This window comes from Sorex fumeus, unplaced genomic scaffold (assembly GCF_029834395.1).
Source record: "Sorex fumeus unplaced genomic scaffold, SorFum_2.1 ptg000122l, whole genome shotgun sequence".
In the NCBI taxonomy this organism is placed as follows: domain Eukaryota; kingdom Metazoa; phylum Chordata; class Mammalia; order Eulipotyphla; family Soricidae; genus Sorex; species Sorex fumeus.
Genome location: NW_026606179.1, coordinates 14,113,104 through 14,133,394, shown reverse-complemented (window position 1 = coordinate 14,133,394; position 20,291 = coordinate 14,113,104). Strand labels below are relative to the sequence as shown.

At 54.9% G+C, this 20,291-nt stretch overlaps 2 protein-coding genes across 3 annotated transcripts in view; one reads left to right on the top strand and one right to left on the bottom strand.

Annotated features, from left to right (window-relative positions):
• The window catches only part of MARK4 (microtubule affinity regulating kinase 4), a 29,313-nt gene extending 20,642 nt beyond the window's left edge, over positions 1-8,671 (top strand). The window contains exons 14-18 of one of the 2 annotated variants that reach the window (XM_056135506.1): positions 2,213-2,316; positions 3,496-3,774; positions 3,980-4,059; positions 5,234-5,278; positions 7,350-7,558. In XM_056135506.1, coding sequence (XP_055991481.1) covers positions 2,213-2,316; positions 3,496-3,774; positions 3,980-4,059; positions 5,234-5,278; positions 7,350-7,414 — 573 coding nt within the window. In that variant the 3' untranslated portion in view covers positions 7,415-7,558. Of the gene's footprint in view, positions 1-2,212; positions 2,317-3,495; positions 3,775-3,979; positions 4,060-5,233; positions 5,279-7,349 lie in introns of both variants that reach the window. The other variant, XM_056135505.1, reaches the window with a different exon arrangement.
• Positions 8,672-9,635: 964 nt separating this feature from the next.
• CKM (creatine kinase, M-type) lies at positions 9,636-20,015 on the bottom strand. The gene is made up of 8 exons (XM_056135519.1): positions 19,919-20,015; positions 17,435-17,635; positions 16,297-16,451; positions 15,445-15,577; positions 13,879-14,050; positions 12,427-12,550; positions 11,264-11,453; positions 9,636-10,649 (listed from the first exon to the last, which is right to left on the bottom strand). Exons 2-8 carry the CDS (start codon positions 17,625-17,627, stop codon positions 10,471-10,473), a joined length of 1,146 nt encoding a protein of 381 aa, XP_055991494.1. The 5' UTR covers positions 17,628-17,635; positions 19,919-20,015; the 3' UTR covers positions 9,636-10,470.
• Positions 20,016-20,291: the final 276 nt, after the last annotated feature.

Here is a 20,291-nt window from a genome sequence, read left to right as displayed (position 1 = left end):
AACAGGCCCATCAAAGGGCTGCCCAGGGCACAAGGCCAAGCCCAAGCTGCAGGACGATGCTCAGACGCTCCACCCGCCGCATTCTTGACATCCAGAGGGCTCAATTTCCGGCAGTGATGGGCAGGATCCCTTATAGGGAAATACCAAGGAACCAGGGCAAGATGGAGTTTCTTTCCTGCATCTGACATTCCAGGAATGGTCCAGTAGAGCCGGAGAGACTCAGCCTCGGGCGTCAGGGGTGGAGGAAAAAGTCAGAAATCTGGGCCTGCACAGACCAGTTTGAATCCCATGGGCGAAGCTGTGTGACCTTGAGTGAGTGACTGTGCTTCTTTGAGCGTTGGTCTTCCAGCCTGTGACACGGGCCTGGGAGAGCACTTGGGTTACTGTGAGGATCCTGTGCATAGATTTCAACACAGTGTCTGGCTCAGTTTACGCTCGGGGAAGGAGGGTGGTTTTTATTAAAGTAAACTTACTCCATGTGACCCTAGGAACGGAAAAGGAAATTAGCTTCCCCCAATAAAGTAGAAGGAAGGAAATAATAAAGAGAAGAGACAAAGTTCATTGGTAAAGAAGAAAACAGATGTACACTAGTGAAAAGCGATCCGATTTGGAATCCTGAGCGAGGCTTAGCAAGGGGACAAAGATGGCAGAGGCTGGGAGAGAACTGAAAGGGCTGGAGCATGTGCTGTGTGCATGAGGGAGGCCTGGGTTCAGCTCTGGCACTGCATGGGCCCAGAGGTACCCCTCCAGCACCATCAGGTCTGGTCAAACTCCCACCCCATAACCCCCAAAAAAAATAATAGGAAAGAAAGAAAGTAAGGGTCCAGAGCAATATAGTACAGCGGGTAGGGCATTTGCCCTGCACGCAGTTGACCCAGGTTTGGTTCCTGACATCCCATAGGGTCCCCAGAGCACCGCCAGGAGTGATTCCTGAGTGCAGAGCCAGGAGTAACCCCTGAGCATCACCGGGAGTGACCCAAAAAGCCAAAAAACAAAAATGAGAACTTCTTCCCAAGAGAGAGGAAATTGGTATCAGGAACAATGTTATTTAACTACTTCGATGAAAAGGACACCTAGAGACAACCAAAACTTACACAAGAAGAAGTAGAAAACGCCGACATTCCTGCTCTTGTTAAAGAAATTGGATTGGACTACACAAAACTTGCTCGTGAAGAGGGCTGGAGCAATAATCCAGTGATGAGGGCATTTGCCTTGCATGCACTTGACCCGGATTCGATCCCAGCATCCCATATGGTGCCCCGAGCACTGCCAGGAATGATTCCTAAGTGCAGAACCAGGAGTAAGCCCTAAGCATCGCCAGGTGTGACCCAAAAAGCCAAAACAAAAACTTGCCCAGGACGAAAATTCCAGACCCAGATGGTTCAGATTTATGGGATCCTTCCAGACATTGAAAGAAGAAGTTTTTTTCTGCCCATCTTGGACAGACTTCCAGAGGCTCAGAGAAATTGCACCTGATCCAGCTTCTGCAACTGCCATCGCTGACGTCCACCCCAGCGCAGTTTGTGAGCACAGATGTGGACAATACAAAGTGACCCACCTAAGTGGGGGTGTGGCAGTGCCGTACCTTGTGGGTTTTGGGGTTTGCTTTTTTGGGGGTGCCACACTTCAGTGGTGCTCAGGGTTTCCTCCTGGCTCTGCACTCAGTAGTCATTCCTGATGAGCTTGGGAGACCATCGTGGGTGCTGGGGATCGAATCATGGTCAACCACGTGCAAGGCAAGCATCTTACCAGCTTTACTATCTCTCCGGCCTTGCACATTGGAGGCCTTGGGTGCGATTCCTTGTACCCCTCCCCCACCAAGCTGTAAGTGGGGACCCCAAATTAACCCCTGGCTCAGGGGTGGTTATAAACAGAAGCATGAGGAGTTCCCAGGAGGGAGTTGGGGAAGGCAGGCAGGGGAGATAGCCAGCCCAAAACCTGAGAGCAGCTGACTGTTGCAGGGCTTGGATGGCCGGTCAAGACAACCCCCTCTGGAACCTTTGCTGACCTACAGCTCGGCAGGACCACTGGCGTTTCAGTCCCGGGGGCTATGTGCCCCAAAGCCTCTATAGATTTTTTGTCATTTTACCCTTTCCTGACTTTAAACTGGAGCTCGAGAAGGAACCATCTCCCGCTGCCCAGGGAGGCTAGAGAGGGTTCCAGGTGGGTGAGGCATACCGCTTCACCCCTCTTCGGGCCTTGTCTCCCACAGAACAACCTTCCCCCCAGCATGATGACCCGCAGGAACACGTATGTTTGCACAGAACGCCCAGGGTCCGAGCGCCCGTCGCTGTTGCCCAATGGCAAAGAAAACAGGTATGAGGGTCCGGGCAGCAGTGACCCCTGGGTGGGGGTGGGCAGGAACATCTTCCCCCCCACCCCATGTCGTAGGTTTTGTGGAGCGGCTGGCTGCCATGTCCCCCGCCCCCACCCCGCGGTGCCTCCCCCCAGCCCTCCCGCCCCGTGAACCAGTCATCAGTGCCGGGAGAGCAGTGGGTGCTGTGCTCCGCCCACGAGTGCTGGGAACCTGTACGGAGTTTTGTTTTTTATTTTTGAATGATCCATTTTTAGAACCCGAGTGGCGCCCCAGAATGTCATGGCTCCAGCCGCCTCTGGTTGGCTGCTTCTCTGGCTGCTTGGCCCGAGTCTGAATCCTCTTTCAGCTGCCAGGCACGGGAAGCTGGCGTAGACTAGCAGCATCCTGAGCCTGGTTGAATTCGGTCAGGCTGGCCGCCCACCACACACACCCCCCTCCTGCTCTGCGGGGCGGGGCTCTGTGGGGGCGGGGCCTGTGGCATTGTGGGGGCGGGGCTCTGCCTCCAGCAGGGTTTCTCAGGTCCACGCTGACCTGCGGGCCTTGGAAGCATAGATGTTGGAGGTCTGCTCCCGGATCTCAGGACTCAGTCAAATAAATCAACAAGATGAGGATCCTGGGCCAATAAGCTGCCCACAGAGCATCTTGAGAGAGATGAGACGAGGGTCTCTGGACCCGAGGACCCTACCCCAAATCATGTGCCCTGGGTTCTATCCGCAAGGCTCCGTGTTCTCCCAGGCGCCACCAGGTGTTGCCCCATTAGCACAGGGAGAACGGGCTGGAGAGATAGTATAGCGGGTAGGGCGCTTCCCTTGGCACGGGTTCGAGCCGGGGCACCCGAAGCGCAGTGTGGGATCTAAGCTGGGGCACAACCAGGTGTGATCCAATCTCTCACCCGCCTCCAAACCACCAGCAGAAAACAGATGGCACTGATACGCTTCCGGGACTTAGATGACAGAGGCAAAAGCGTTCACCCAGAGATTTCTCTGAATGTGCCCCGCTGCTGGCTTTGGAGAGAGGAGGGTTGGGCCGTGGGACCCGCGGCAGAGCGGCTCCAGGAAGAGTAGGTCAGATCCGTACAACCGTCCAGGCAGCCGTAACTCTGGGCTCCAGGGCTGGGCTCCTGGTCTCAAGAGGAGGTGGCCGGAGCCTCGCCCTGATCCCTTTCTCTCCACCCCCAGCTCGGGGACCCCGCGGGTGCCGCCCGCCTCCCCCTCCAGTCATAGCCTGGCTCCTGCCTCGGGGGAGCGGAGCCGCCTGGCTCGCGGCTCCACCATCCGCAGCACCTTCCACGGCGGCCAGGTCCGGGACCGACGCACTGGGAGTGGGGGCAGCGGGGGCGTGCAGAACGGGCCCCCCGCCTCTCCCACGCTGGCCCATGAGGCCACACCCCTGCCCACCGGACGACCCCGCCCCACCACCAACCTCTTCACCAAGCTGACCTCCAAACTGACCCGAAGGTGAGCCCCACAGAACTTGGGGGGCGAGGGGGCGGCGGGGAGAGGGCGGACTTAAGGGGCCTAACCTGTCTTCTGCTCTGCTCTGCCTCCTGTGCCTGACTTCTTCTTCTCCTCCTCTTCCTCCTCTTCTTTTTCCTCCTCCTCCTCCTCTTCCTCCTCCTCCTCCACTTCCTCTTCCTCTACCCCCTCCCACCTCATACTACAGGGTTACCCTCGATCCCTCGAAACGGCAAAACTCTAACCGCTGTGTTTCGGGCGCCTCTCTGCCCCAGGGATCCAAGATCAGTAAGTCCCTGTGCTTTGACTCCCTCCAGCCGCATGTCTGAGCCAGTGTGGGGAAGGGGCTGCCGCAGGGGTGGGGAGTGGGACTTGGGGACATCCGTATGTGGCTCTGTTGGACCCTTGACTCAGTGAGCCACAGCAACCATGAGCAAGTCGCTGGCCCTCTCTGGGCCTCACTTTGCTCTTCCCTTTTTTTTTTTTTTTAAGTATAGCATTTTATTTGGAAGTTCTGAGAATGTGAGGTGAGAGAAAGAGGCACTCAAGAGAAAGTTAAGAGAGAATGTGGGCTTCTCCAGTGGCGAGGGAGCCCCAGTACACATCCCAGCCTTAGATATGAAAGTATACATCTCAAGAGGGGAGATGTGGGCACCACGTGGACCTGGGCCTCACTTTGCTTGTCTGTAAAATGGCACAGTAAAAATAGTACCTTTTTGCTTAGGCTTTTGTATCATGATCACATAGCACGTGGCCTTGGACATACTTTAATGTCAGCTTGTGGCTGTGATAATTACGAATTGAGCACGTGGCACCAACCTAAGATCTAGACTGGCATAAAGAAATGAGATAAACCCTGCGTGGGCAGGGATACAGATGGGCAAAACATGGGCTGAAGTCATAGTACAGCAGGTAAGGCGGTTGGATTGCACGCGGCCGACCTGGGTTTAATCCTCAGCTCCCCAAATATGGTCTCTCAGAGACCAGCAAGAGTGATCCCTGAGCGCAGAGTCAGGAGTAATCCCTGAGCACCGCCAAGTGTGGCCCCAAAATAAACCAAAAACTAATAGGCAAAATAGACCAACTGACTATCAAATAGTTCCAATGGTTGATCAGGGGTGTGGGAGAGGGAGAGGTGCAGTTTCAAGGGGGAGACACCTTGATAACAGGGTTATCTTCTCACCAAAGGAGGGGGTATATATGTGTGTCTGTACGTGGCCGTGTGTCCTATTTGCAGGTGTGTGTCTGTCCACCACACCTCTCTTTGTCTTCCGAATCTTTCCTACAACCTGCACTAACCTTCTCCAAAGGGGTGCCCTGTTTGGGGCAGAGCCGAAGATCAGATACGAATTCAGGCATTTCCCTGCTCTAGTCAGCATTGTGGGGGGCGTGGCGGTTGGGGGTTGGGGGAGGGGTCCCCCTCTGTTCAGATGAGACATTCTGCCCCCTTTCCTTCCCCTAGGGTCACAGACGAACCTGAGAGAATCGGGGGACCTGAGGTCACAAGGTGAGTGAGCGTGCTTGCCTCTGACTGCCACAGCAGCCCCTTCCATTTTCCTAGCTCACCCCACTTCCCCTTTTATTAGTACCTGAGTCTCACCCTCTGTTGTCCAATTTCCTGTAATGCCCCTCAGTCCTCCTTCCATCTGCCTTCCTCTTTCCCCCCATCCCTGGGCACCCTACCTTGATCAAACACTGGTCTTGGTAGCCCTGTGTCAGCAGGTGACAAACGTTATCAGAATTCTCCTGGAGGAAACCTTGGGCCTTGAGGATAATCTCCATCAGTCTTATTTGGCCCAGACAGAGCACCAGGGCAGCCATATTGAAAACCAAAGCACATGGATATTACAATAGGTTTATTTGTAGAAGCAAGCTGTGTTGGATTTGGCCATGGCCTGTTTTGGATGGACACAGCACCAGTCTAGAGAAGGTGGAAATAGTTTCCCAAGAAGTTCCCAGCCAAGTCTCACGACAGACTCTCATTGGCTGGGGTCAGTCACATGTTTGACGTGGCCTACTCTGATTGGCCATTGTTAGTTACATGCTCTTCCTTGAATCAGTCTTGGCGGCCCGGGTGAAGTGCTCTCATTGGTCAGACCGGAATCATGTATTCTCTTAAAGACGAGTCTGCCTCACCTAAGCCGGAAAGCCGATATGTGCACCATAAGTTTTAGGAGGAACCTTTGGGAGTCTAGGTAGGACATTTCTTGGTGCGGGGCTCCCTTGCTCATCGCAAAACAAATAACATTCAGACCTGGGAAAGCCAGTACACGAGTTAAGCTATTATCCTTGCATGAAGCTAACCCAGTTTCCAACCTGGAACTGTTTATGGTTCTCTGGTCACTGCCAGGAGTGAGCCCTGAGCACAGAGCCAGGTGTGGTCCAAAAGGACCCAAACCCAGAACCAGATAAAACATTTCTTCAGGGCAGGAGCAATAGTACAGCGGGTAGGGCACTTGCCTTGCACAGAGCCAACCTGGTTCGACACAGCATCACAGTATGGCACCCTAGACACTGCTAAGAGTGATCCCTGAGCACAGTGCCAGGAGTAAGTCCCTGAGCACCACCAGGTGTGGCCAAAAAAACAAAAAAGAAGCAAAATATCACACACCCCAATTTTTTAAATTATCTCTAGGTCTTCTAGTAGATGCCAATAGAGCACCTATCTTAAGACACTGTGACTATGGGGGATGGGGGAAATATATAATACAATACATATGTATAATTATGTATCACTGTATCACTGTCCTCCCATTGCTTGAGCAAGCACCAGTAATGTCTCCAATGTGAGACTTGTTACTGTTTTTGGCATATTGAATAGATATGCCACAGAGAGCTTGCCAGGCTCTCCGAGAGGGACGGAGGAATCGAACCCAGGTCGGACGCATGCAAGGCAAACGTCCTACCCACTGTGCCATCACTCCAACCTATATTATACACATATATATGTATGATACATGTGTCTATATAACATATATGGCTGGGGGAGAGGACTCAAAAGGCCGGAGCATTAGATCCCCAGCACTGAATGGTCCCTGAGCTAGGCTAGGTGTGTGCGCAGGCCCACAACCACCCCCGACCCCAAAAAATAAAAACGCCCCGATACTGTTGGGGGAAAGACCCTGGTCTTGGGTGTGAAAACAATGGATCCTCGAAGGACAATGAAAAAGAAAGATGTGTGAAGTAGCAGACTCCAAACCAGAATTTTTGACTCTTTAGACAAAGCACAAGGCCCAGCTGGGCTGGCAGGGTCCTGGTTTTCGCTGGGGCGTTCTGGCCACAGGGCCATTCCTGTAGCCTTATCGCCTAGAATCCAGGCTGGCTGCAGCTCAGCCGCGTCCTGGAGGCAGGGCCGGGAGAATCCCGCACCCGCGCTTCCGCCCTCAGCCCGGCTGCAGGGGATGCTGGGACATGTAGTTTCCAGCCCCGGGGCCCTGGGTCCGGCTGTTTCTGGGGTTGGAGGAGGAGGCCGGATGCCAAGGGCTCTCCAGGAGGGGGTTCCCAAGAGGAGAGCGTGGGGGGCCGGCCTCTCTCCTCCCACCCTTGACCCCTGACCTCTTGCCTCCCCCTCCCCCCAGTTGCCATCTACCTTGGGATCAAGCGGAAACCGCCCCCCGGCTGCTCCGATTCCCCTGGAGTGTGAAGCTGACCAGCTCGCGTCCTCCCGAGGCCCTGATGGCCGCTCTGCGCCAGGCCACGGCGGCCGCCCGCTGCCGCTGCCGCCAGCCCCAGCCGTTCCTGCTGGCCTGCCTGCACGGGGGTGCGGGCGGGCCCGAGCCCCTGTCCCACTTCGAAGTGGAGGTCTGCCAGCTGCCCCGGCCCGGCCTGCGGGGGGTCCTCTTCCGCCGCGTGGCCGGCACCGCCCTGGCCTTCCGCACCCTCGTCACCCGCATCTCCAACGACCTCGAGCTCTGAGCCGCCACGGTTCCCCACCCCCGGGCCTCGCTCGGCCTCATTCTTGACCCCTTTGCTTCCCCTGGAGGGAAAGGGGCCAGGGAGCGGATTCAGATTCCCGTGTCATGCAGCATGGCCCTGCTCTCGGGACAGGGACAGAACGAGGTCCCTCGACTGTCCAGCCGCTGGGCTAGAGGGAAGAGTGAGGGGAACGTCGCAGGAGGAACTGGCACCTGCCATCCCGCAGAGCCTCCAGCTGACCTGTCCCCCCTCGCCCTGCCATGGGGCACTGAGGAGACTTTGGGGGCAGAAAGGGAAACTGAGGAAACTTCCGTTCCTACCCCACAGCTCAAGAATTAGGCCTTGGGTGGGGCAGAGAGAGTTGCTGAGCCTAAAGACTGGGGGATTGGGGTTGTGGGGGGGTCCTTAGAGTGGGAGGTCCCAGAGACAGATTCCTTCCCCTCTGTCTCCCCCATGCTCGAGCCCCCTCCTTCCTGCCCTAGGTGGCGCAGGGCAATTTGTACAAACCCTTGTAAATACCCCCACTCCCTCACTCTGCAAAAATATCCGGGGGAGTTACCACAGTCACCTCCGGTTTTTAAGTTATTATTCCCCTTGTCCCCCCGTCAGCCCCCTCACCTGCAGCCTGTTGCCCAATAAATTTAGGAGCATCCCCTGTCCCCCACACTGACCCTGGGGTTTCCGGGGTTTCCATCCCCTCTCGCCATCGAGATGAAGAGAAGGGGATGTGGCTTGTCGGGGAGCACGGGGGATTTCCTGGCTGAGACTCAGTTTCCTCATCTGCAGAATGGCAATTATGGGGGTGGGAGGTGAGGCTTCAGGGCAGCTGCAGAAGAGGTCAGGGCACCAAGAGGCCCCCCGTCACTGTTCGTTGCCCCTCTCCCCCCAGTCACTCCACTCAGCACCCTGAGCACTCGTTAGACTGGACTCTAAGCCACTCCACACTCCAGTAGTACATTTACTCAATAAACAGTCATTGACCCGAGCCAGGCCCCCGTGCTCGACTGGGGGACTTGGGGGTGGGGAACCCAGGTTCTGACAGGACCATTAGGGAAAGAACATCATGTTGGTGTGTTGAATTTGGGCTTTGAGGGTTACGCTAGAGTTGAATGGGTATGCCCTGGACCAGAGCTGGGAGTGGGGGTGTTTGATACCTCTATGAAGAACCATAGGTGGCAGCAGTATTGGCTTAGTGATCCATCCACACTGAAGCCAACAAGGACTTATTTGTTTGGATTATCTGTCTTTTGGGGCTGACTGCGTTTGGTGGAGTATAGCTCTGCCCTACAAGACATGCTTTGGATGACTTGACTTTTAGGGTCTTTTCCTGTTCCATCTTTTTTTTTTTTTTTCCAAGCCATCCCTGGGTCCGTTTCCCTCAGTAGAAAAGAGTGTATGAGTTAAGGCTTGAAAAGTGTTTCCTGTGAGGTGGAGTGATAGTACAGCAGGTAGGGAGATTGCCTTGCACACAGCACTCAAGTTTGATCCCCAAGCACCTCTGGGTGTGGCACACAAGAAATTTTTTTTTTCCTGCAGGTTCTGAGGATTCTATTGAGTATTCCCCTTATTTCCTTTTGGAACCTCTTTTGTGAGCCCCACCTGACCTCCATGCTTTGCTGGGGAGATAGGGGTGAGGAGATCTCACTTATTGGATTGAGTAAAGAGGATTGACATGACCAGCACCCAATAGACACTGAAGTGTTTCTTGCCTTTCATTGGCCCTACCACTCCACAGTTTCATCTGGCTTCTTCCTGTTCAGCTCTGTAAAAAGCAGATACCTAAAAACTTCAAGGCAGGGGGTAGGAAAGGACTGATTTGAGCCAGCCCCATCTGGAGGAGGACACAGTTCAGGCAGGCATGAGGTGGGAAATGCTGGCTTCAAGGAGCGGAAGGAAAGAGTATATAGTCATAGGAAGAGTGTGAAAAGAACTGGAAAGATGAGCCTTCACCCAGTGATGTAATTTCATTTGCTCTTGAAGAATTGCAGATAATTATGCATGCTGGAAGATGGCAGGAACTGCGGGGGGGGCGGGGAGTTACAGGGTGAAATAAGGAAAGTTGGAAAGACAGCACCAATAGAGAAATGAAGGCAGACTGGAGAGGTAAGGGAAGAGCATTCTTAGGGATGTTTGGTGAGATGCAGAAGGCAGCTAATGAATCCCATGGGCCAAATTCAAGGCTCTGTCATTAGTTTGACCCTTTTTCCGTTGTGTGTGATTTGAGCATGACTGATCTGAAGTCGGGGTTGGAAAGGGCCCAAGTACAGCAATGTGACCCTGGGTCAGGCCACTGTGGATCTCAGATTCCCCTGGGGCTCTGTGATTTGGGGGATTGGCCTCTACCCTAACTGCTCATTGCAGAGTTGTGATAAAGCTTATCTGGCACATTCGTAAGAGGGCAAACCACATGGAAGTCACAGGGCGACCAACGACAAGAGTCCTCCTCCCTCAAAAACTTGCGCACAAAGTTAAGGCAACCTTTGCTTTTACTTGTTGCTTTGGAGAAAAAGCAGGAGCTCCAGATGTGCAGGAGCGCTCTCAACTAGGTGGAGCTCCGGTTGGTGGGCGGAGCTCTGAAAAAAGGAGAGGCAGGTGTAAGGGAGGCTTTTCATTGGCCAGAACCCAGAGGCTGAACCCCATTCCCTGGAAATCGTACAACTCCCGCCCTTTTAGAGGCGGGAATCCGGTGAGGGGCGGGGCAAAGGTGAAGGGGCGGGGCCTCCAGCAGACGGGGTCCTTCCATTGGCTGGGGCTCAAGCAGTCGGCTGCAGGTGGGCAGGGCGCCTACTTCTGGGCAGGGATCATGTCGTCGATGGACCCGCCCTTTTCCAGTTTCTTCTCCATCTCCACCATGAGCTTCACACCGTCCACGACCAGCTGTACCTGCTCGACCTCAGACGAGCCGAGACGATCAGCGTTGGACACGTCGAACACTGAGCCCACGGCAGCCGTGTCCACGCCACCTGCGGGAACCAGGGGCGAGGGCGTAAGGAGGGAGCAGCGGAGCAGGAACCATGATCCCTGTGCCAGCTGCGACAGCTCCATGTATGGTGACAAATGCAAGTAGCGCCTCCCACATGCCTATTCATGAGCTCACGTCTTCAACTTATCTCAGCCCTCAATCATGGCACAAGAAAATAGAGCATGAGGGTGAATTCAGGAACTGGGTTGTCTGGGGTCCAATCCAAAGACCCTTCCCTTTTACAAATGGAAAAGAGGTCCTGGGGGACATACACGATGTATATGGTACAACCTTGATATCAGATTGAGATAGGATCATTTAAGGAGGAACAAAGTGTGTATATATTGTTTTGATTTGGGGGCCACACCCAGTGGTACTCAGGGTTTACTCCTGGCCCTGCACTCAGGAATCACTCCTGGAGGTGCTTGAAAGAACCCTATAGGATGTCAGATATCGAACCCGGGTCGGCCGCGTGCAAAGCACATGCCCTCCCTGCTGTACTATCTCTCCGGCCCCTGGGAGAAGCACAGTAATGTCCATGGAACAGTAGAGCCCTCGCCAGACCTCCCACCGCTACCATGAGCCCCCCGCCAGTGTGCAGAGCAGGACCCGCACCTGTGCCTCGCTTTTGCAGGCGCAGACGGGTGAGAATCTCCTCGAATTTGGGATGCTTGCTCAGATGCTCCAGCTTCACGTGTACGCCCCCACGCAGCCCGGTGCCGAGGTTGGACGGGCAGGTGAGCACATAGCCCAGGTGCTCATTCCACATGAAGGGGTGACCAGCTTTCTTGAAGATCTCCTCAATCTAAAATGAAAAGAGAGGACCAGGCGGGAGTCAGCGCCCACGGACGTCCCAACAACACCCGCAACCCAGACGTCCACTTGGAGTGAGAATGTGTGAAGGAGGAGGAGAGAGTGGGGAGGGATGAGATTCAGAAGGGAAGGGTCCTAAGACCTGACATGGTGGGCGTATGGGGGACTGTGTAGAGGCTGCGCTTTGGAGACCCACTCTTTTTTTTTCTTTTTGGGTCACACCTGGCGATGCACAGGGGTTACTCCTGGCTCTGCACTCAAGAATTACTCTTGGCGGTGCTCAGGGGACCATATGGGATGCTGGAATCGAACCCGGGTCGACCGCGTGCAAGGCAAACGCCCTACCCGCTGTGCTATCACTCCAGCCCCGAGACCCACTCTTAAAAGGACGGACTTTTATAAAAGTTTGAAAGAAAAGAAAAGAACAAAAGATGAACTAGGCGCAGGGCATAGCTGTTGGTGGGGAACAGGGAGGGGGCGGTGTCTTGTAATAAGGACACGTCCCTTCTGCTGGTGGGCGTGGTTAATAGTGGGCGTGGTTTGCCCCCCCTGGCGTGCTTTGGACTCTTACTATCTTTTTTTATTTTGGTTTTGGAGCCATACCCAGTAGTGCTCAAGACTTATGCCTGAGCACTATGCTCAGTTATCAAGACTTATGCTCAGGAATCACTTTTGGAGAACCCTCGGGAGAACCCTACAGTGTGCCGGGAATCCAACCCAGGTCGGCCACGTGCAAAGCATATACCCTCCCTGCTGTGCTATCTCTCCTACCCAGACACTCTGTATTTTTGTTTTTAGTTTTCTGTTTGTTTGTTTGCAATACTTAGGAGTTACTCCTGTCTATGCATTCAGGAGTTGCTCAAGAGAACATAGCTGATGCCCAGGTTTCCAACCCGGGTCAGCTGCAAGCAAGGCGAACGCCGTCCCCACTGTGCTATCGCTCAGCTCTGCACAGACACTTTTACCTTCTGCAGCCCCACGCAGAAGCGGCGGAAAACCTCCTTCATGTTGCCCCCCTTCTGCATGGAGATGACTCGGAGGTGATCCTCCTCGTTCACCCACACCAGGAAACTCTTGTTGTCGTTATGCCTAGGGTGGGGAGTAGCAAGAAGGAATCAGCTCCGCAAAATCCATCCGCAGAATCTCTTTTCCCTCCCTCCCAACAGCCCTTATACACCGCGGGGGCTCCCTGGGCTTCTTCAGAATTGCAGGAACTTTCCCCCTGGAGACCTAGTGAGGGGGACCTGGGAACCCTCCAATCCTGGGGTCAAGAAAATGTGGGTTTTAAACAGTATTTTGTTTTGTTTTGTTTTGGGGGGGGCACACCTGGTGGTGCTGCCCAAGGTTCTGAGCTCAGGGAACATTCCTAGAGGTGCTCTTAGGGAACCATATGTGGTGCCAGGGATTGAACCCAATCAGTGGCTATGTGCAAGGCCTTACCTGCTGTCCTGTCTCTCCAGCCCCTTAAATTCTAGACTTTAATTAGAGCAGTATATTCTAGGCTTAGAATCTCAGAATCTTAAAAAAAAAAAAGGGGGGGGCAGAAAGAAAAACAGAAGTATGGCCTCAGAATTGCTCAGTTGTGGAAATCCTACCTCTGGTCTCTGACCAGTGACTCATCCTATCACCTTGTAGATTTCTCGGCCACAGTCTTTGCTCCACAAAACATTAAGATCTGGGAATGTTGGGCTCCTTGGAATCATGAGATCTGAAATTGGCACAACCTTTGAGCCTAAAAATATTTCTCAGAATCTTGAAATCTGAGAATCGTGCCATCTGTAAATCTTAGCATCTCAACTCGCCAAAGCCTGTGAAGTGTCGATTCTTGAAACATTTTCAAATCTTAGGCTAGCAGTAAATCTGAAAGATGGTACTGGGGTTCAGGTGCTTGCTTGGCATGCAGTCAGCCCCTTTTCAACCCCTGGAACCACCTAAAGTCCCCCAAGCACCATCTGTGACCCCAGAGCACAGAGCCAGGAATAGCTCTGGGCACCAGCCAGGTGTGCCCCAAGCCCTTAAAACAGAGACACTTTATGGAAATCAGGGAGTCATAGAAAATTCATTAGCAATGATAGAGAACCTGGCATGAGCCCTAAGTGGACCATAGAACTGTTCCAACATGTTCCATTAATGGGTTCTACAAGAACCCCAACAACCAGGAATAGTGCTGACCCCAATGACACATATGGGGACACTAGGCAGGGCGTGTTGCTGTGTCTGGGTGACAGGCCTGGGAGGGGGACTCTGCTTCAAGTCCAAGTTCTAACTGACTCATCCCCCTTCCAGGGTCAGTCACAGAGCTGGAGAGTGGGGGTGCTGGGGTGCTCGGAAACATTTCTCTTTAGGGTGTCAACTTTGATGGGAAGTAGGGGGGATTCTGGGGAGGGCACAGGGCAGAGTGGCAGGGGGACCCTCACCAGATGCCCCGGGCGTCAGGCCAGTCACGGGCCATGCCGGAGGCCAGCAGCAGGGGAGACACAGGCTTGTCGAAGAGGAAGTGGTCATCAATGAGCTGTTGCTGCTCCGCCTCCGTCATGCTCTTCAGTGGGTAGTACTTGCCCTTGAACTCCCCGGTCAGGCTGTTGAGGGCTGTGGGGGGAGGGGGAGACGGGGTTAGCAGTCTTGGCCCAGCACCATGGCCTCCAGAGCTAGTCTGGGGAACCCAGACTGATGCCGCTGAAGGCACCTACCTAAACACTACAGTGAGGGGCTGGAGCAGTAGTACAGTGGGTAGAACCCATGCATATGGCCGACATAGGTTCTATCCCTGGCACCCCATATCGCTCTGTGAGCACCGCCAGGAGTAATTCCTGAGTGCAGAGCCAGGAGGAGCTCCTGAGCATTGCCAGCTGTGATGCAAAAAGCCAAAACAAAACAAAAATCCCACCATGCCTATACCCAGATCCTGATCTGGCCCCAAATGTGCTCCTGCATCCCACTCCCATGCCAGCAGTCAGTCAGAATCAGAATCTCAGTGTCGGAGAGATAGGACAACATGTAGGGTACTTGTCTTGCGTATAGCCCACCCAGGTTCAATCCCTGGTCCCCCAGAAGGTCCCCCAAACACCACTAGGAGTGATCCTTGAGCACAGAGCCAGCAATAAACCCTGATCACTGCCCAAACTGATCTCAAAACCAACAAAACAAAAAAAAATCAGTCTTCCCTTCCTACAGCCTGAGTCAATCCAGTCACACACAAATGTGGGGTATGGCTGACTAGGGAGACCACCGGAAGTCAGTCTCAGGAATTTGGGGAGCTGTCAAGTCTCAGTGTATACGCCGGTGTGTGACTGTGCTTTTTTGTGGGGAAGGGATTTGGAGCCACACCCAGCAGTGTTCAGGGCTTTCTCCTGGCTCTAAGCTAAGGAATCACTCCTGGACCGGCTCTGGGGACCAGCTAGTTGGGTGGAAGGCGAGCATCTTACCCACTGTACTATCTCTCTGGTCCCAACTATGTATTTATTTTCTTGTTCTGGGTTTTTTTCTCCATTTGGCTTTTGTGCCACACCTAGTGGTTCTCAGGGCTGACTCCTGGTTCTGTGCCCCAGGGATCACTTCTGGTGGGGCTTGGGGGCCATGTGGGGTGTCAGAGATTTAACCCAGGTTGACTCCATATAAGGGAAGTGCCTTAATCCCTGTATGATCTCTCTGGCTCTCAAACTCCCCAAAGTTTGGTGTTTTTTTGCTCATATATTTGTTTGAGGGTCACAGTCGAGGATGGTCAGGAGTTAGTCTTGGCTCTGCACTCAGGAATTATTCCTGGTGTGCTCAGGGGACCATGTGGGATGCTGGGAAACGGGACAATGGCAAGGCAAGTACTTCACTCTCTAAAGCCCCAGACACCCCAAATCTTGATGTCCCCAAGCTTCTACTTGGGGCTACGTCTGAAGCTCTAGCTTTTGAAAACGGGTTTCAGAGGCTACGGGAACCTGCCTGCGGAGAGCCAAGATTGGGGACCCCGGTGGGGGCGAGGGACGTCTCACCTTCCACGGAGAGTTTCTCCACAGCCCTGCGCTCCCCGCGGGAGCAGTGTGGGGGCAGCGTGTAGCCCTTGATGCTGCGGCCGGTGCGGACACGGCTGCTGAACACGTAGTTGGGGTCCAGGTCGTCTCCGCCCTGTTGGGCACTCAATGAGACCCCAAACTCGCCCGGCTGCCTCCCTGCCCGCTCCTCCAGACCCCCTTCTGCCCCCGCTATCACCCCACTGTTCCCTCCTCTCTTTCTGTCTCCCTCTCCATCTCTTTCTCCATCTGTCTCTCATCTCTCTCCATCTCTGTCTCTCCCCATCTCTGTCTCTCTGTTTCTGTCTCTATCTCTCTCTTTCCAACTCTGTCTCATCTTTCTCTCCATTTTGTCTCTCTCCATCTGTCTCTCATCTCTCTCCATCTCTTTCTCTATCTCCATCTCTGTCTCTGTCTCTCTATTTTGTCTCCTTCTCTGTCTCTCTCCATATCTGTCTCTGTCTCTGTCTATCTCCATCTGTTTCTGTCTCTGTCTTCATCTCTGTCTCCATCTCTGTCTCTCTCCATCTCTGTCTCTCTCTATCTCTGTCTCTATCCAACTCTGTCTCTCATCTTTCTCTCCATTTCTGTCTCTCTCCATCTGTCTCTCATCTCTCTCCATCTCTGTATCTCTCCATATCTGTCTCCATCTGTTTCTGTCTTCGTCTCCATCTCTGTCTCCGTCTCTGTCTCCGCTCTTCCCTCTCTCCTGTTGGTTGTCTCCTTCCATTTCCCCATCTTTCCCGGCTCCCATGTCTCTCCTCCCCCCCCCCCCCCCCCCCGTGTCTCTGTCTTGTCTTTATTTCTCAGGCCCCTCTCTTCAGCCCCACCCACCTTGAGGTTCTCATGGTTGAGGTCGGTCTTGTGCTTGTCGGTGGGCTTGTAGCCCCCGTGCCGGTCCTGGATGATAGGGTCAAAGAGGTCCTTGAACACCTCATATGACTCCTCGTCCCCGGCCACGCAGCCCACGGTCATGATGAAGGGGTGACCTGGGGAGGGCAGGACAATTCAGCGAGGAAGGCAGGGTCCAGGATCAGCAGACTGTGGGTCCGTGTGTGCCAACGTGTCTGTGTGTGTGTGCGCACTCACTGAGCATTCATGCTTTAAAGTGTGGGCATGTGGCCATGCATATGCACATGTGCACCATCTGGTATGTGTGTGCATGTGTATCTCCCCATGTATGTCTTACACGCGTGTGGATGTGTGCACTCATGTGTATGTATGCATCTGTGTATGTATGTGTGCATGTGTTCTTCTAGGTGCACATTGTACATGATTTGTATGTTTGTGTACGTGTGTGCACCCATGTCTCTGTGCATGTGTATGTGCAGTGTCTATGTATGTGTGTGTCTCCGTGCATTGTCTGTGTATGTGTGTTTATGCATATATCAGTATGTGTATGCACACATCTGTGCATGCATGCAGTGAATGTTTGTGTGTGGTGTCTGTGTGAGCACTGTATGTATATGAGCACTGTGTCATCTTGTACATGCATATTTATCTCTGTGTGTCTTGTATGTGTATTTCCATGTGTCTGAATGTGCATATGTGTCTATAAGCACATGTCTGTCTGTGTGTGCACGTGTGTCTGTGGGTGAGCGCATGTCTGTAAGCATGTGTCCGCAGCTGACCACTGAGCTGGGGGCCAGCTCCCGGGAGCTAAAAATGTTTCCCTCAGACAGGCCAGTTCTTGAATTCTCCCTGAGCCCTTCCAAGCCTTCAACGGTCACCCCTGCAGATCCACAGAGGCCAAGAGACCTTCTTGGTGCCCAGGAGGGAAGAGGAGGAGAGGCATAGTCCCTGGGTCCCCCATTCCACTTGCCCTTGGGGGTCTCCTTGGAGAAGGACCCAGCTCTCTGCCCTCTGCCTGCCTGTAAGGCTGTACCACGCATACCCCACCCCGTGCCGGCCCCCGTGTCCCCTCCGGGTCAGGCCCGTCCTTGTTCGTGTCTTGCCTCCCGCCAGGGCCCACCTGGGTTGTCCACTCCAGTCTGGATCACGTCATCCAGGGTGAAGCCCGAGGGCGTCTCCTTGTCGCGCAGTTTCTTGTAGAGGTCGGGGGTGAGCACCTTGGCCATGTGGTTGTTGTGCTTGGTGAGGTCAGGGTACTCCTCCTCCGGCTTGTAGTTCAGCTTGAACTTGTTGTGAGTGTTGCCGAAAGGCATGGCTGCGGCTGGGGGCATGAGGGAGACACTTAGCTCCGTCCCTCAGGCCCCAGCCACGGGCCAGGCTTCGGGGGGACACGGTCCTGAAGCCAGATCCAGCTCTGGGCTGGAGGAGCAGGAGCAGAAGGGGAGCCCTCCTCAAGCCCCCCAGACCCAGAGTTCATCTGTCCTCCCCTGGAAGGTGACCCTGGCCAGCCTCTGGAAAATGCCGCGGGGTTGAGGGGACACCCCTGAATCAGGACAGCCTTGGAGGACAGGCATGGAGGAGAGCAGGGATTCTGGGATCTGAACAGAACCCCCAGCTCTGCCACTGAGAACAAGCTGTGTGACCTTGGGCAAGTTGCTGCATCTCTCTGTGTGGGCTGTAATCTGGGGTCTCCTCACACTGCCCTCTGGGGCCATGTGGACGCCACCATAGAGGGTTCTAAGGAAAGGGTTTGGGCTGCAAGAAGAAATTATTTGCCTGTTGTTTGTTCACAAGGAGCAGCCGGTCCTGCTGGACCCTGTGGGAGTGGAAGGTGGGGCTGGGGATGGGCATGAACGGGGGTGGGTACTTCCTCCATGAAGTCAGGGGGTGCAGGGGGGACAGGGTGCTGAGGAGGAGGCCCTCACCCCATTCCCCCACTAGTACAGGCTGAGAACCCAGTGGGCCATTTCTTTTCTTGTCTCTTTTGGTTTTGGCTCAGTCCCAGCGATGCTCAGGGGTGACTCCTGGCTCTGCCTCAAGAATCCCTCCTGGTGGTGCTCAGGGGACCTTATGGGGTGCTGGGATAGAATCTGGGTCAGCTTCGTGCAAGGCAAATGCCCTCCCTTGTCCTATCGCTCTGACCCCCACAGTGAGCCATATTTTTTCTCTCTTTTTTATTTCTTAAGGGGTGGTAGCCACCTTTGGCAATGCTCAGGCTGACTCCTGGCTCTGTGCTCAGGAATCACTCCCAGCAGTGCTCGAAGGACCCTATGGGATGCTGGGGATAGAACCCGAGTTGGCCACACGCAAGGCGAGTGCCCTACTCCGGGGGACCATTTTCGTGCTCTGTGTCCTCGGCCAATTGCTCAGCCTCTCTGAGCTGTGGTCTAAGAGCAGGCCCTCTCTGATTGCAGCCCCTGGTGTGGAGTCGAGACTGCAACGAAGGAGAGTGATTCTCTGCTTCAGGCTTTTCATGCCTCATGCTTGGCAATCTCAGGAAGAAGCAAGTGATTCCTTTATTGATTTTGTCTATTTATTTTGCGGGGGTTTGGGGATCACACCCAGCGGTGCTCAGGGCTTACTCCTGGCTCTGTGCTCAGGGATCACTCCTGGAGGGGCTTGGGGGCCCATCAAGGGTGCTGGGAATCCAACCCAGGTCAGCTCCGTGCAAGGCCAGTGCTCTCGCCGCTGTGCTATGGCTCCTCTAGCCAGGAGGCGGGCGGGAGGGAGGGAGAGCAGGGTGACCTGCAGGACGAGGCGTCAGGCCAAAGGGGCAGGTCATGGGGAGCCCCCCCACCCGCGCCCCCAAGATCTCAGGAGCTGTGGTCCAGGCTGGGAATTATTTATAGATTCTGGCTGGATGCCTCTTCTCAAACAGCTGCCGCCCCCACCCCCGCATTCCAGGGGCTCAGCTTGCTTGGAGTCAGCAGGCTGGAGACAGGTGGGCCTGGTGGGGGGCCCGGGGGGGCCGGAAGGACATGCATCTAGGTCTGGTAGGGCTCAGGGTTTTTCAGCCCAGAAACGCCCCCTTCAGATTGTACCACCTCCTCTTCCTCTTAGGGACCTGCCAAGGGGGACCCTGAAACACAGTTGAGCCCCAGAACTGTGGCTCAACAGATCTGGCCCCACAGTTCACAGCCCCCAGACCCCACAGGACCAGGGCAGACCCCTGGTCAGCTCAGGTTCATGCCCAGGACCCTGGCACCTGTACTGGAACCCCAAAGGGCAGGCACAGGACCCAGGAGAGGCCCAGGGTGTCACACAGGCAGGAACCCCAACGGGTGACACAGAACCACCCCCTCCCCCAACCGTGGTGCCCGGACTGGTAACATCCTGCAGAGACCCCAGCCCAGAGCCCCCACAGACCCCGGGACAGCTGGCAGCCACCAAATCTCCTTTTGTCTCAGGGTCACCCTCCCCAGGGTCCCAGAGACCACCAGTCGCAGCGGGGCCCAGGGCAGTCCCCACAGCTCAGCCTTTTCTCACTAGGCTCCAGCGTACAAGATGGAGGCATGTCAGGCCCCTTCCAGGCCCAGGTCGGCTGCTGGGACCCCCAGGCACCCCCAGACTGAACCCCACCCTGATCCCCCTCCGCGGGTGGTACCTGGCTGGGCTGAGTTGAAAGGGGAGTTCGAATCCTGGAGACCACAGGGACCCGGAGGAAGGGCGGGGACCCCCTGCCTTTTATAGGGGGCCCAGCCCTGCCATTGGCTGAGAGGGCTCCCCGCAGGTTCGGGGGGGGGCTGGAGGGCAGCTGAGCCTCTCACCTCACCGCCCTGAACCCAGGCGTGCCCTGCGTCCAGCCCATGACCTTGTATGGGCGGCCCTCAGCACTGCGCCTGGGCTCCCCTAAGCTGATCCCTGTAAGTGCTGAGTCGGGCTGGCGGTCACAGCTGGCCCCTGGCCGGGGACACGCAGCCATGGCCAGGCTTGTCCCACACACACAGAAACCACCTGCGCTCTGGTTTGACCCCTGC

Excerpts from the sequence above, each read along its gene's own strand:
- CKM (XM_056135519.1), bottom strand. The coding sequence starts at position 17,627 with ATGCCTTTCGGCAACACTCACAACAAGTTCAAGCTGAACTACAAGCCG. Across the intron at positions 14,051-15,444 it reads GGAGAAACTCTCCGTGGAAG|CCCTCAACAGCCTGACCGGG; the intron begins GTGAGACGTCCC and ends CTCCCCCCACAG. Across the intron at positions 11,454-12,426 it reads TCTGCGTGGGGCTGCAGAAG|ATTGAGGAGATCTTCAAGAA; the intron begins GTAAAAGTGTCT and ends TTTTCATTTTAG.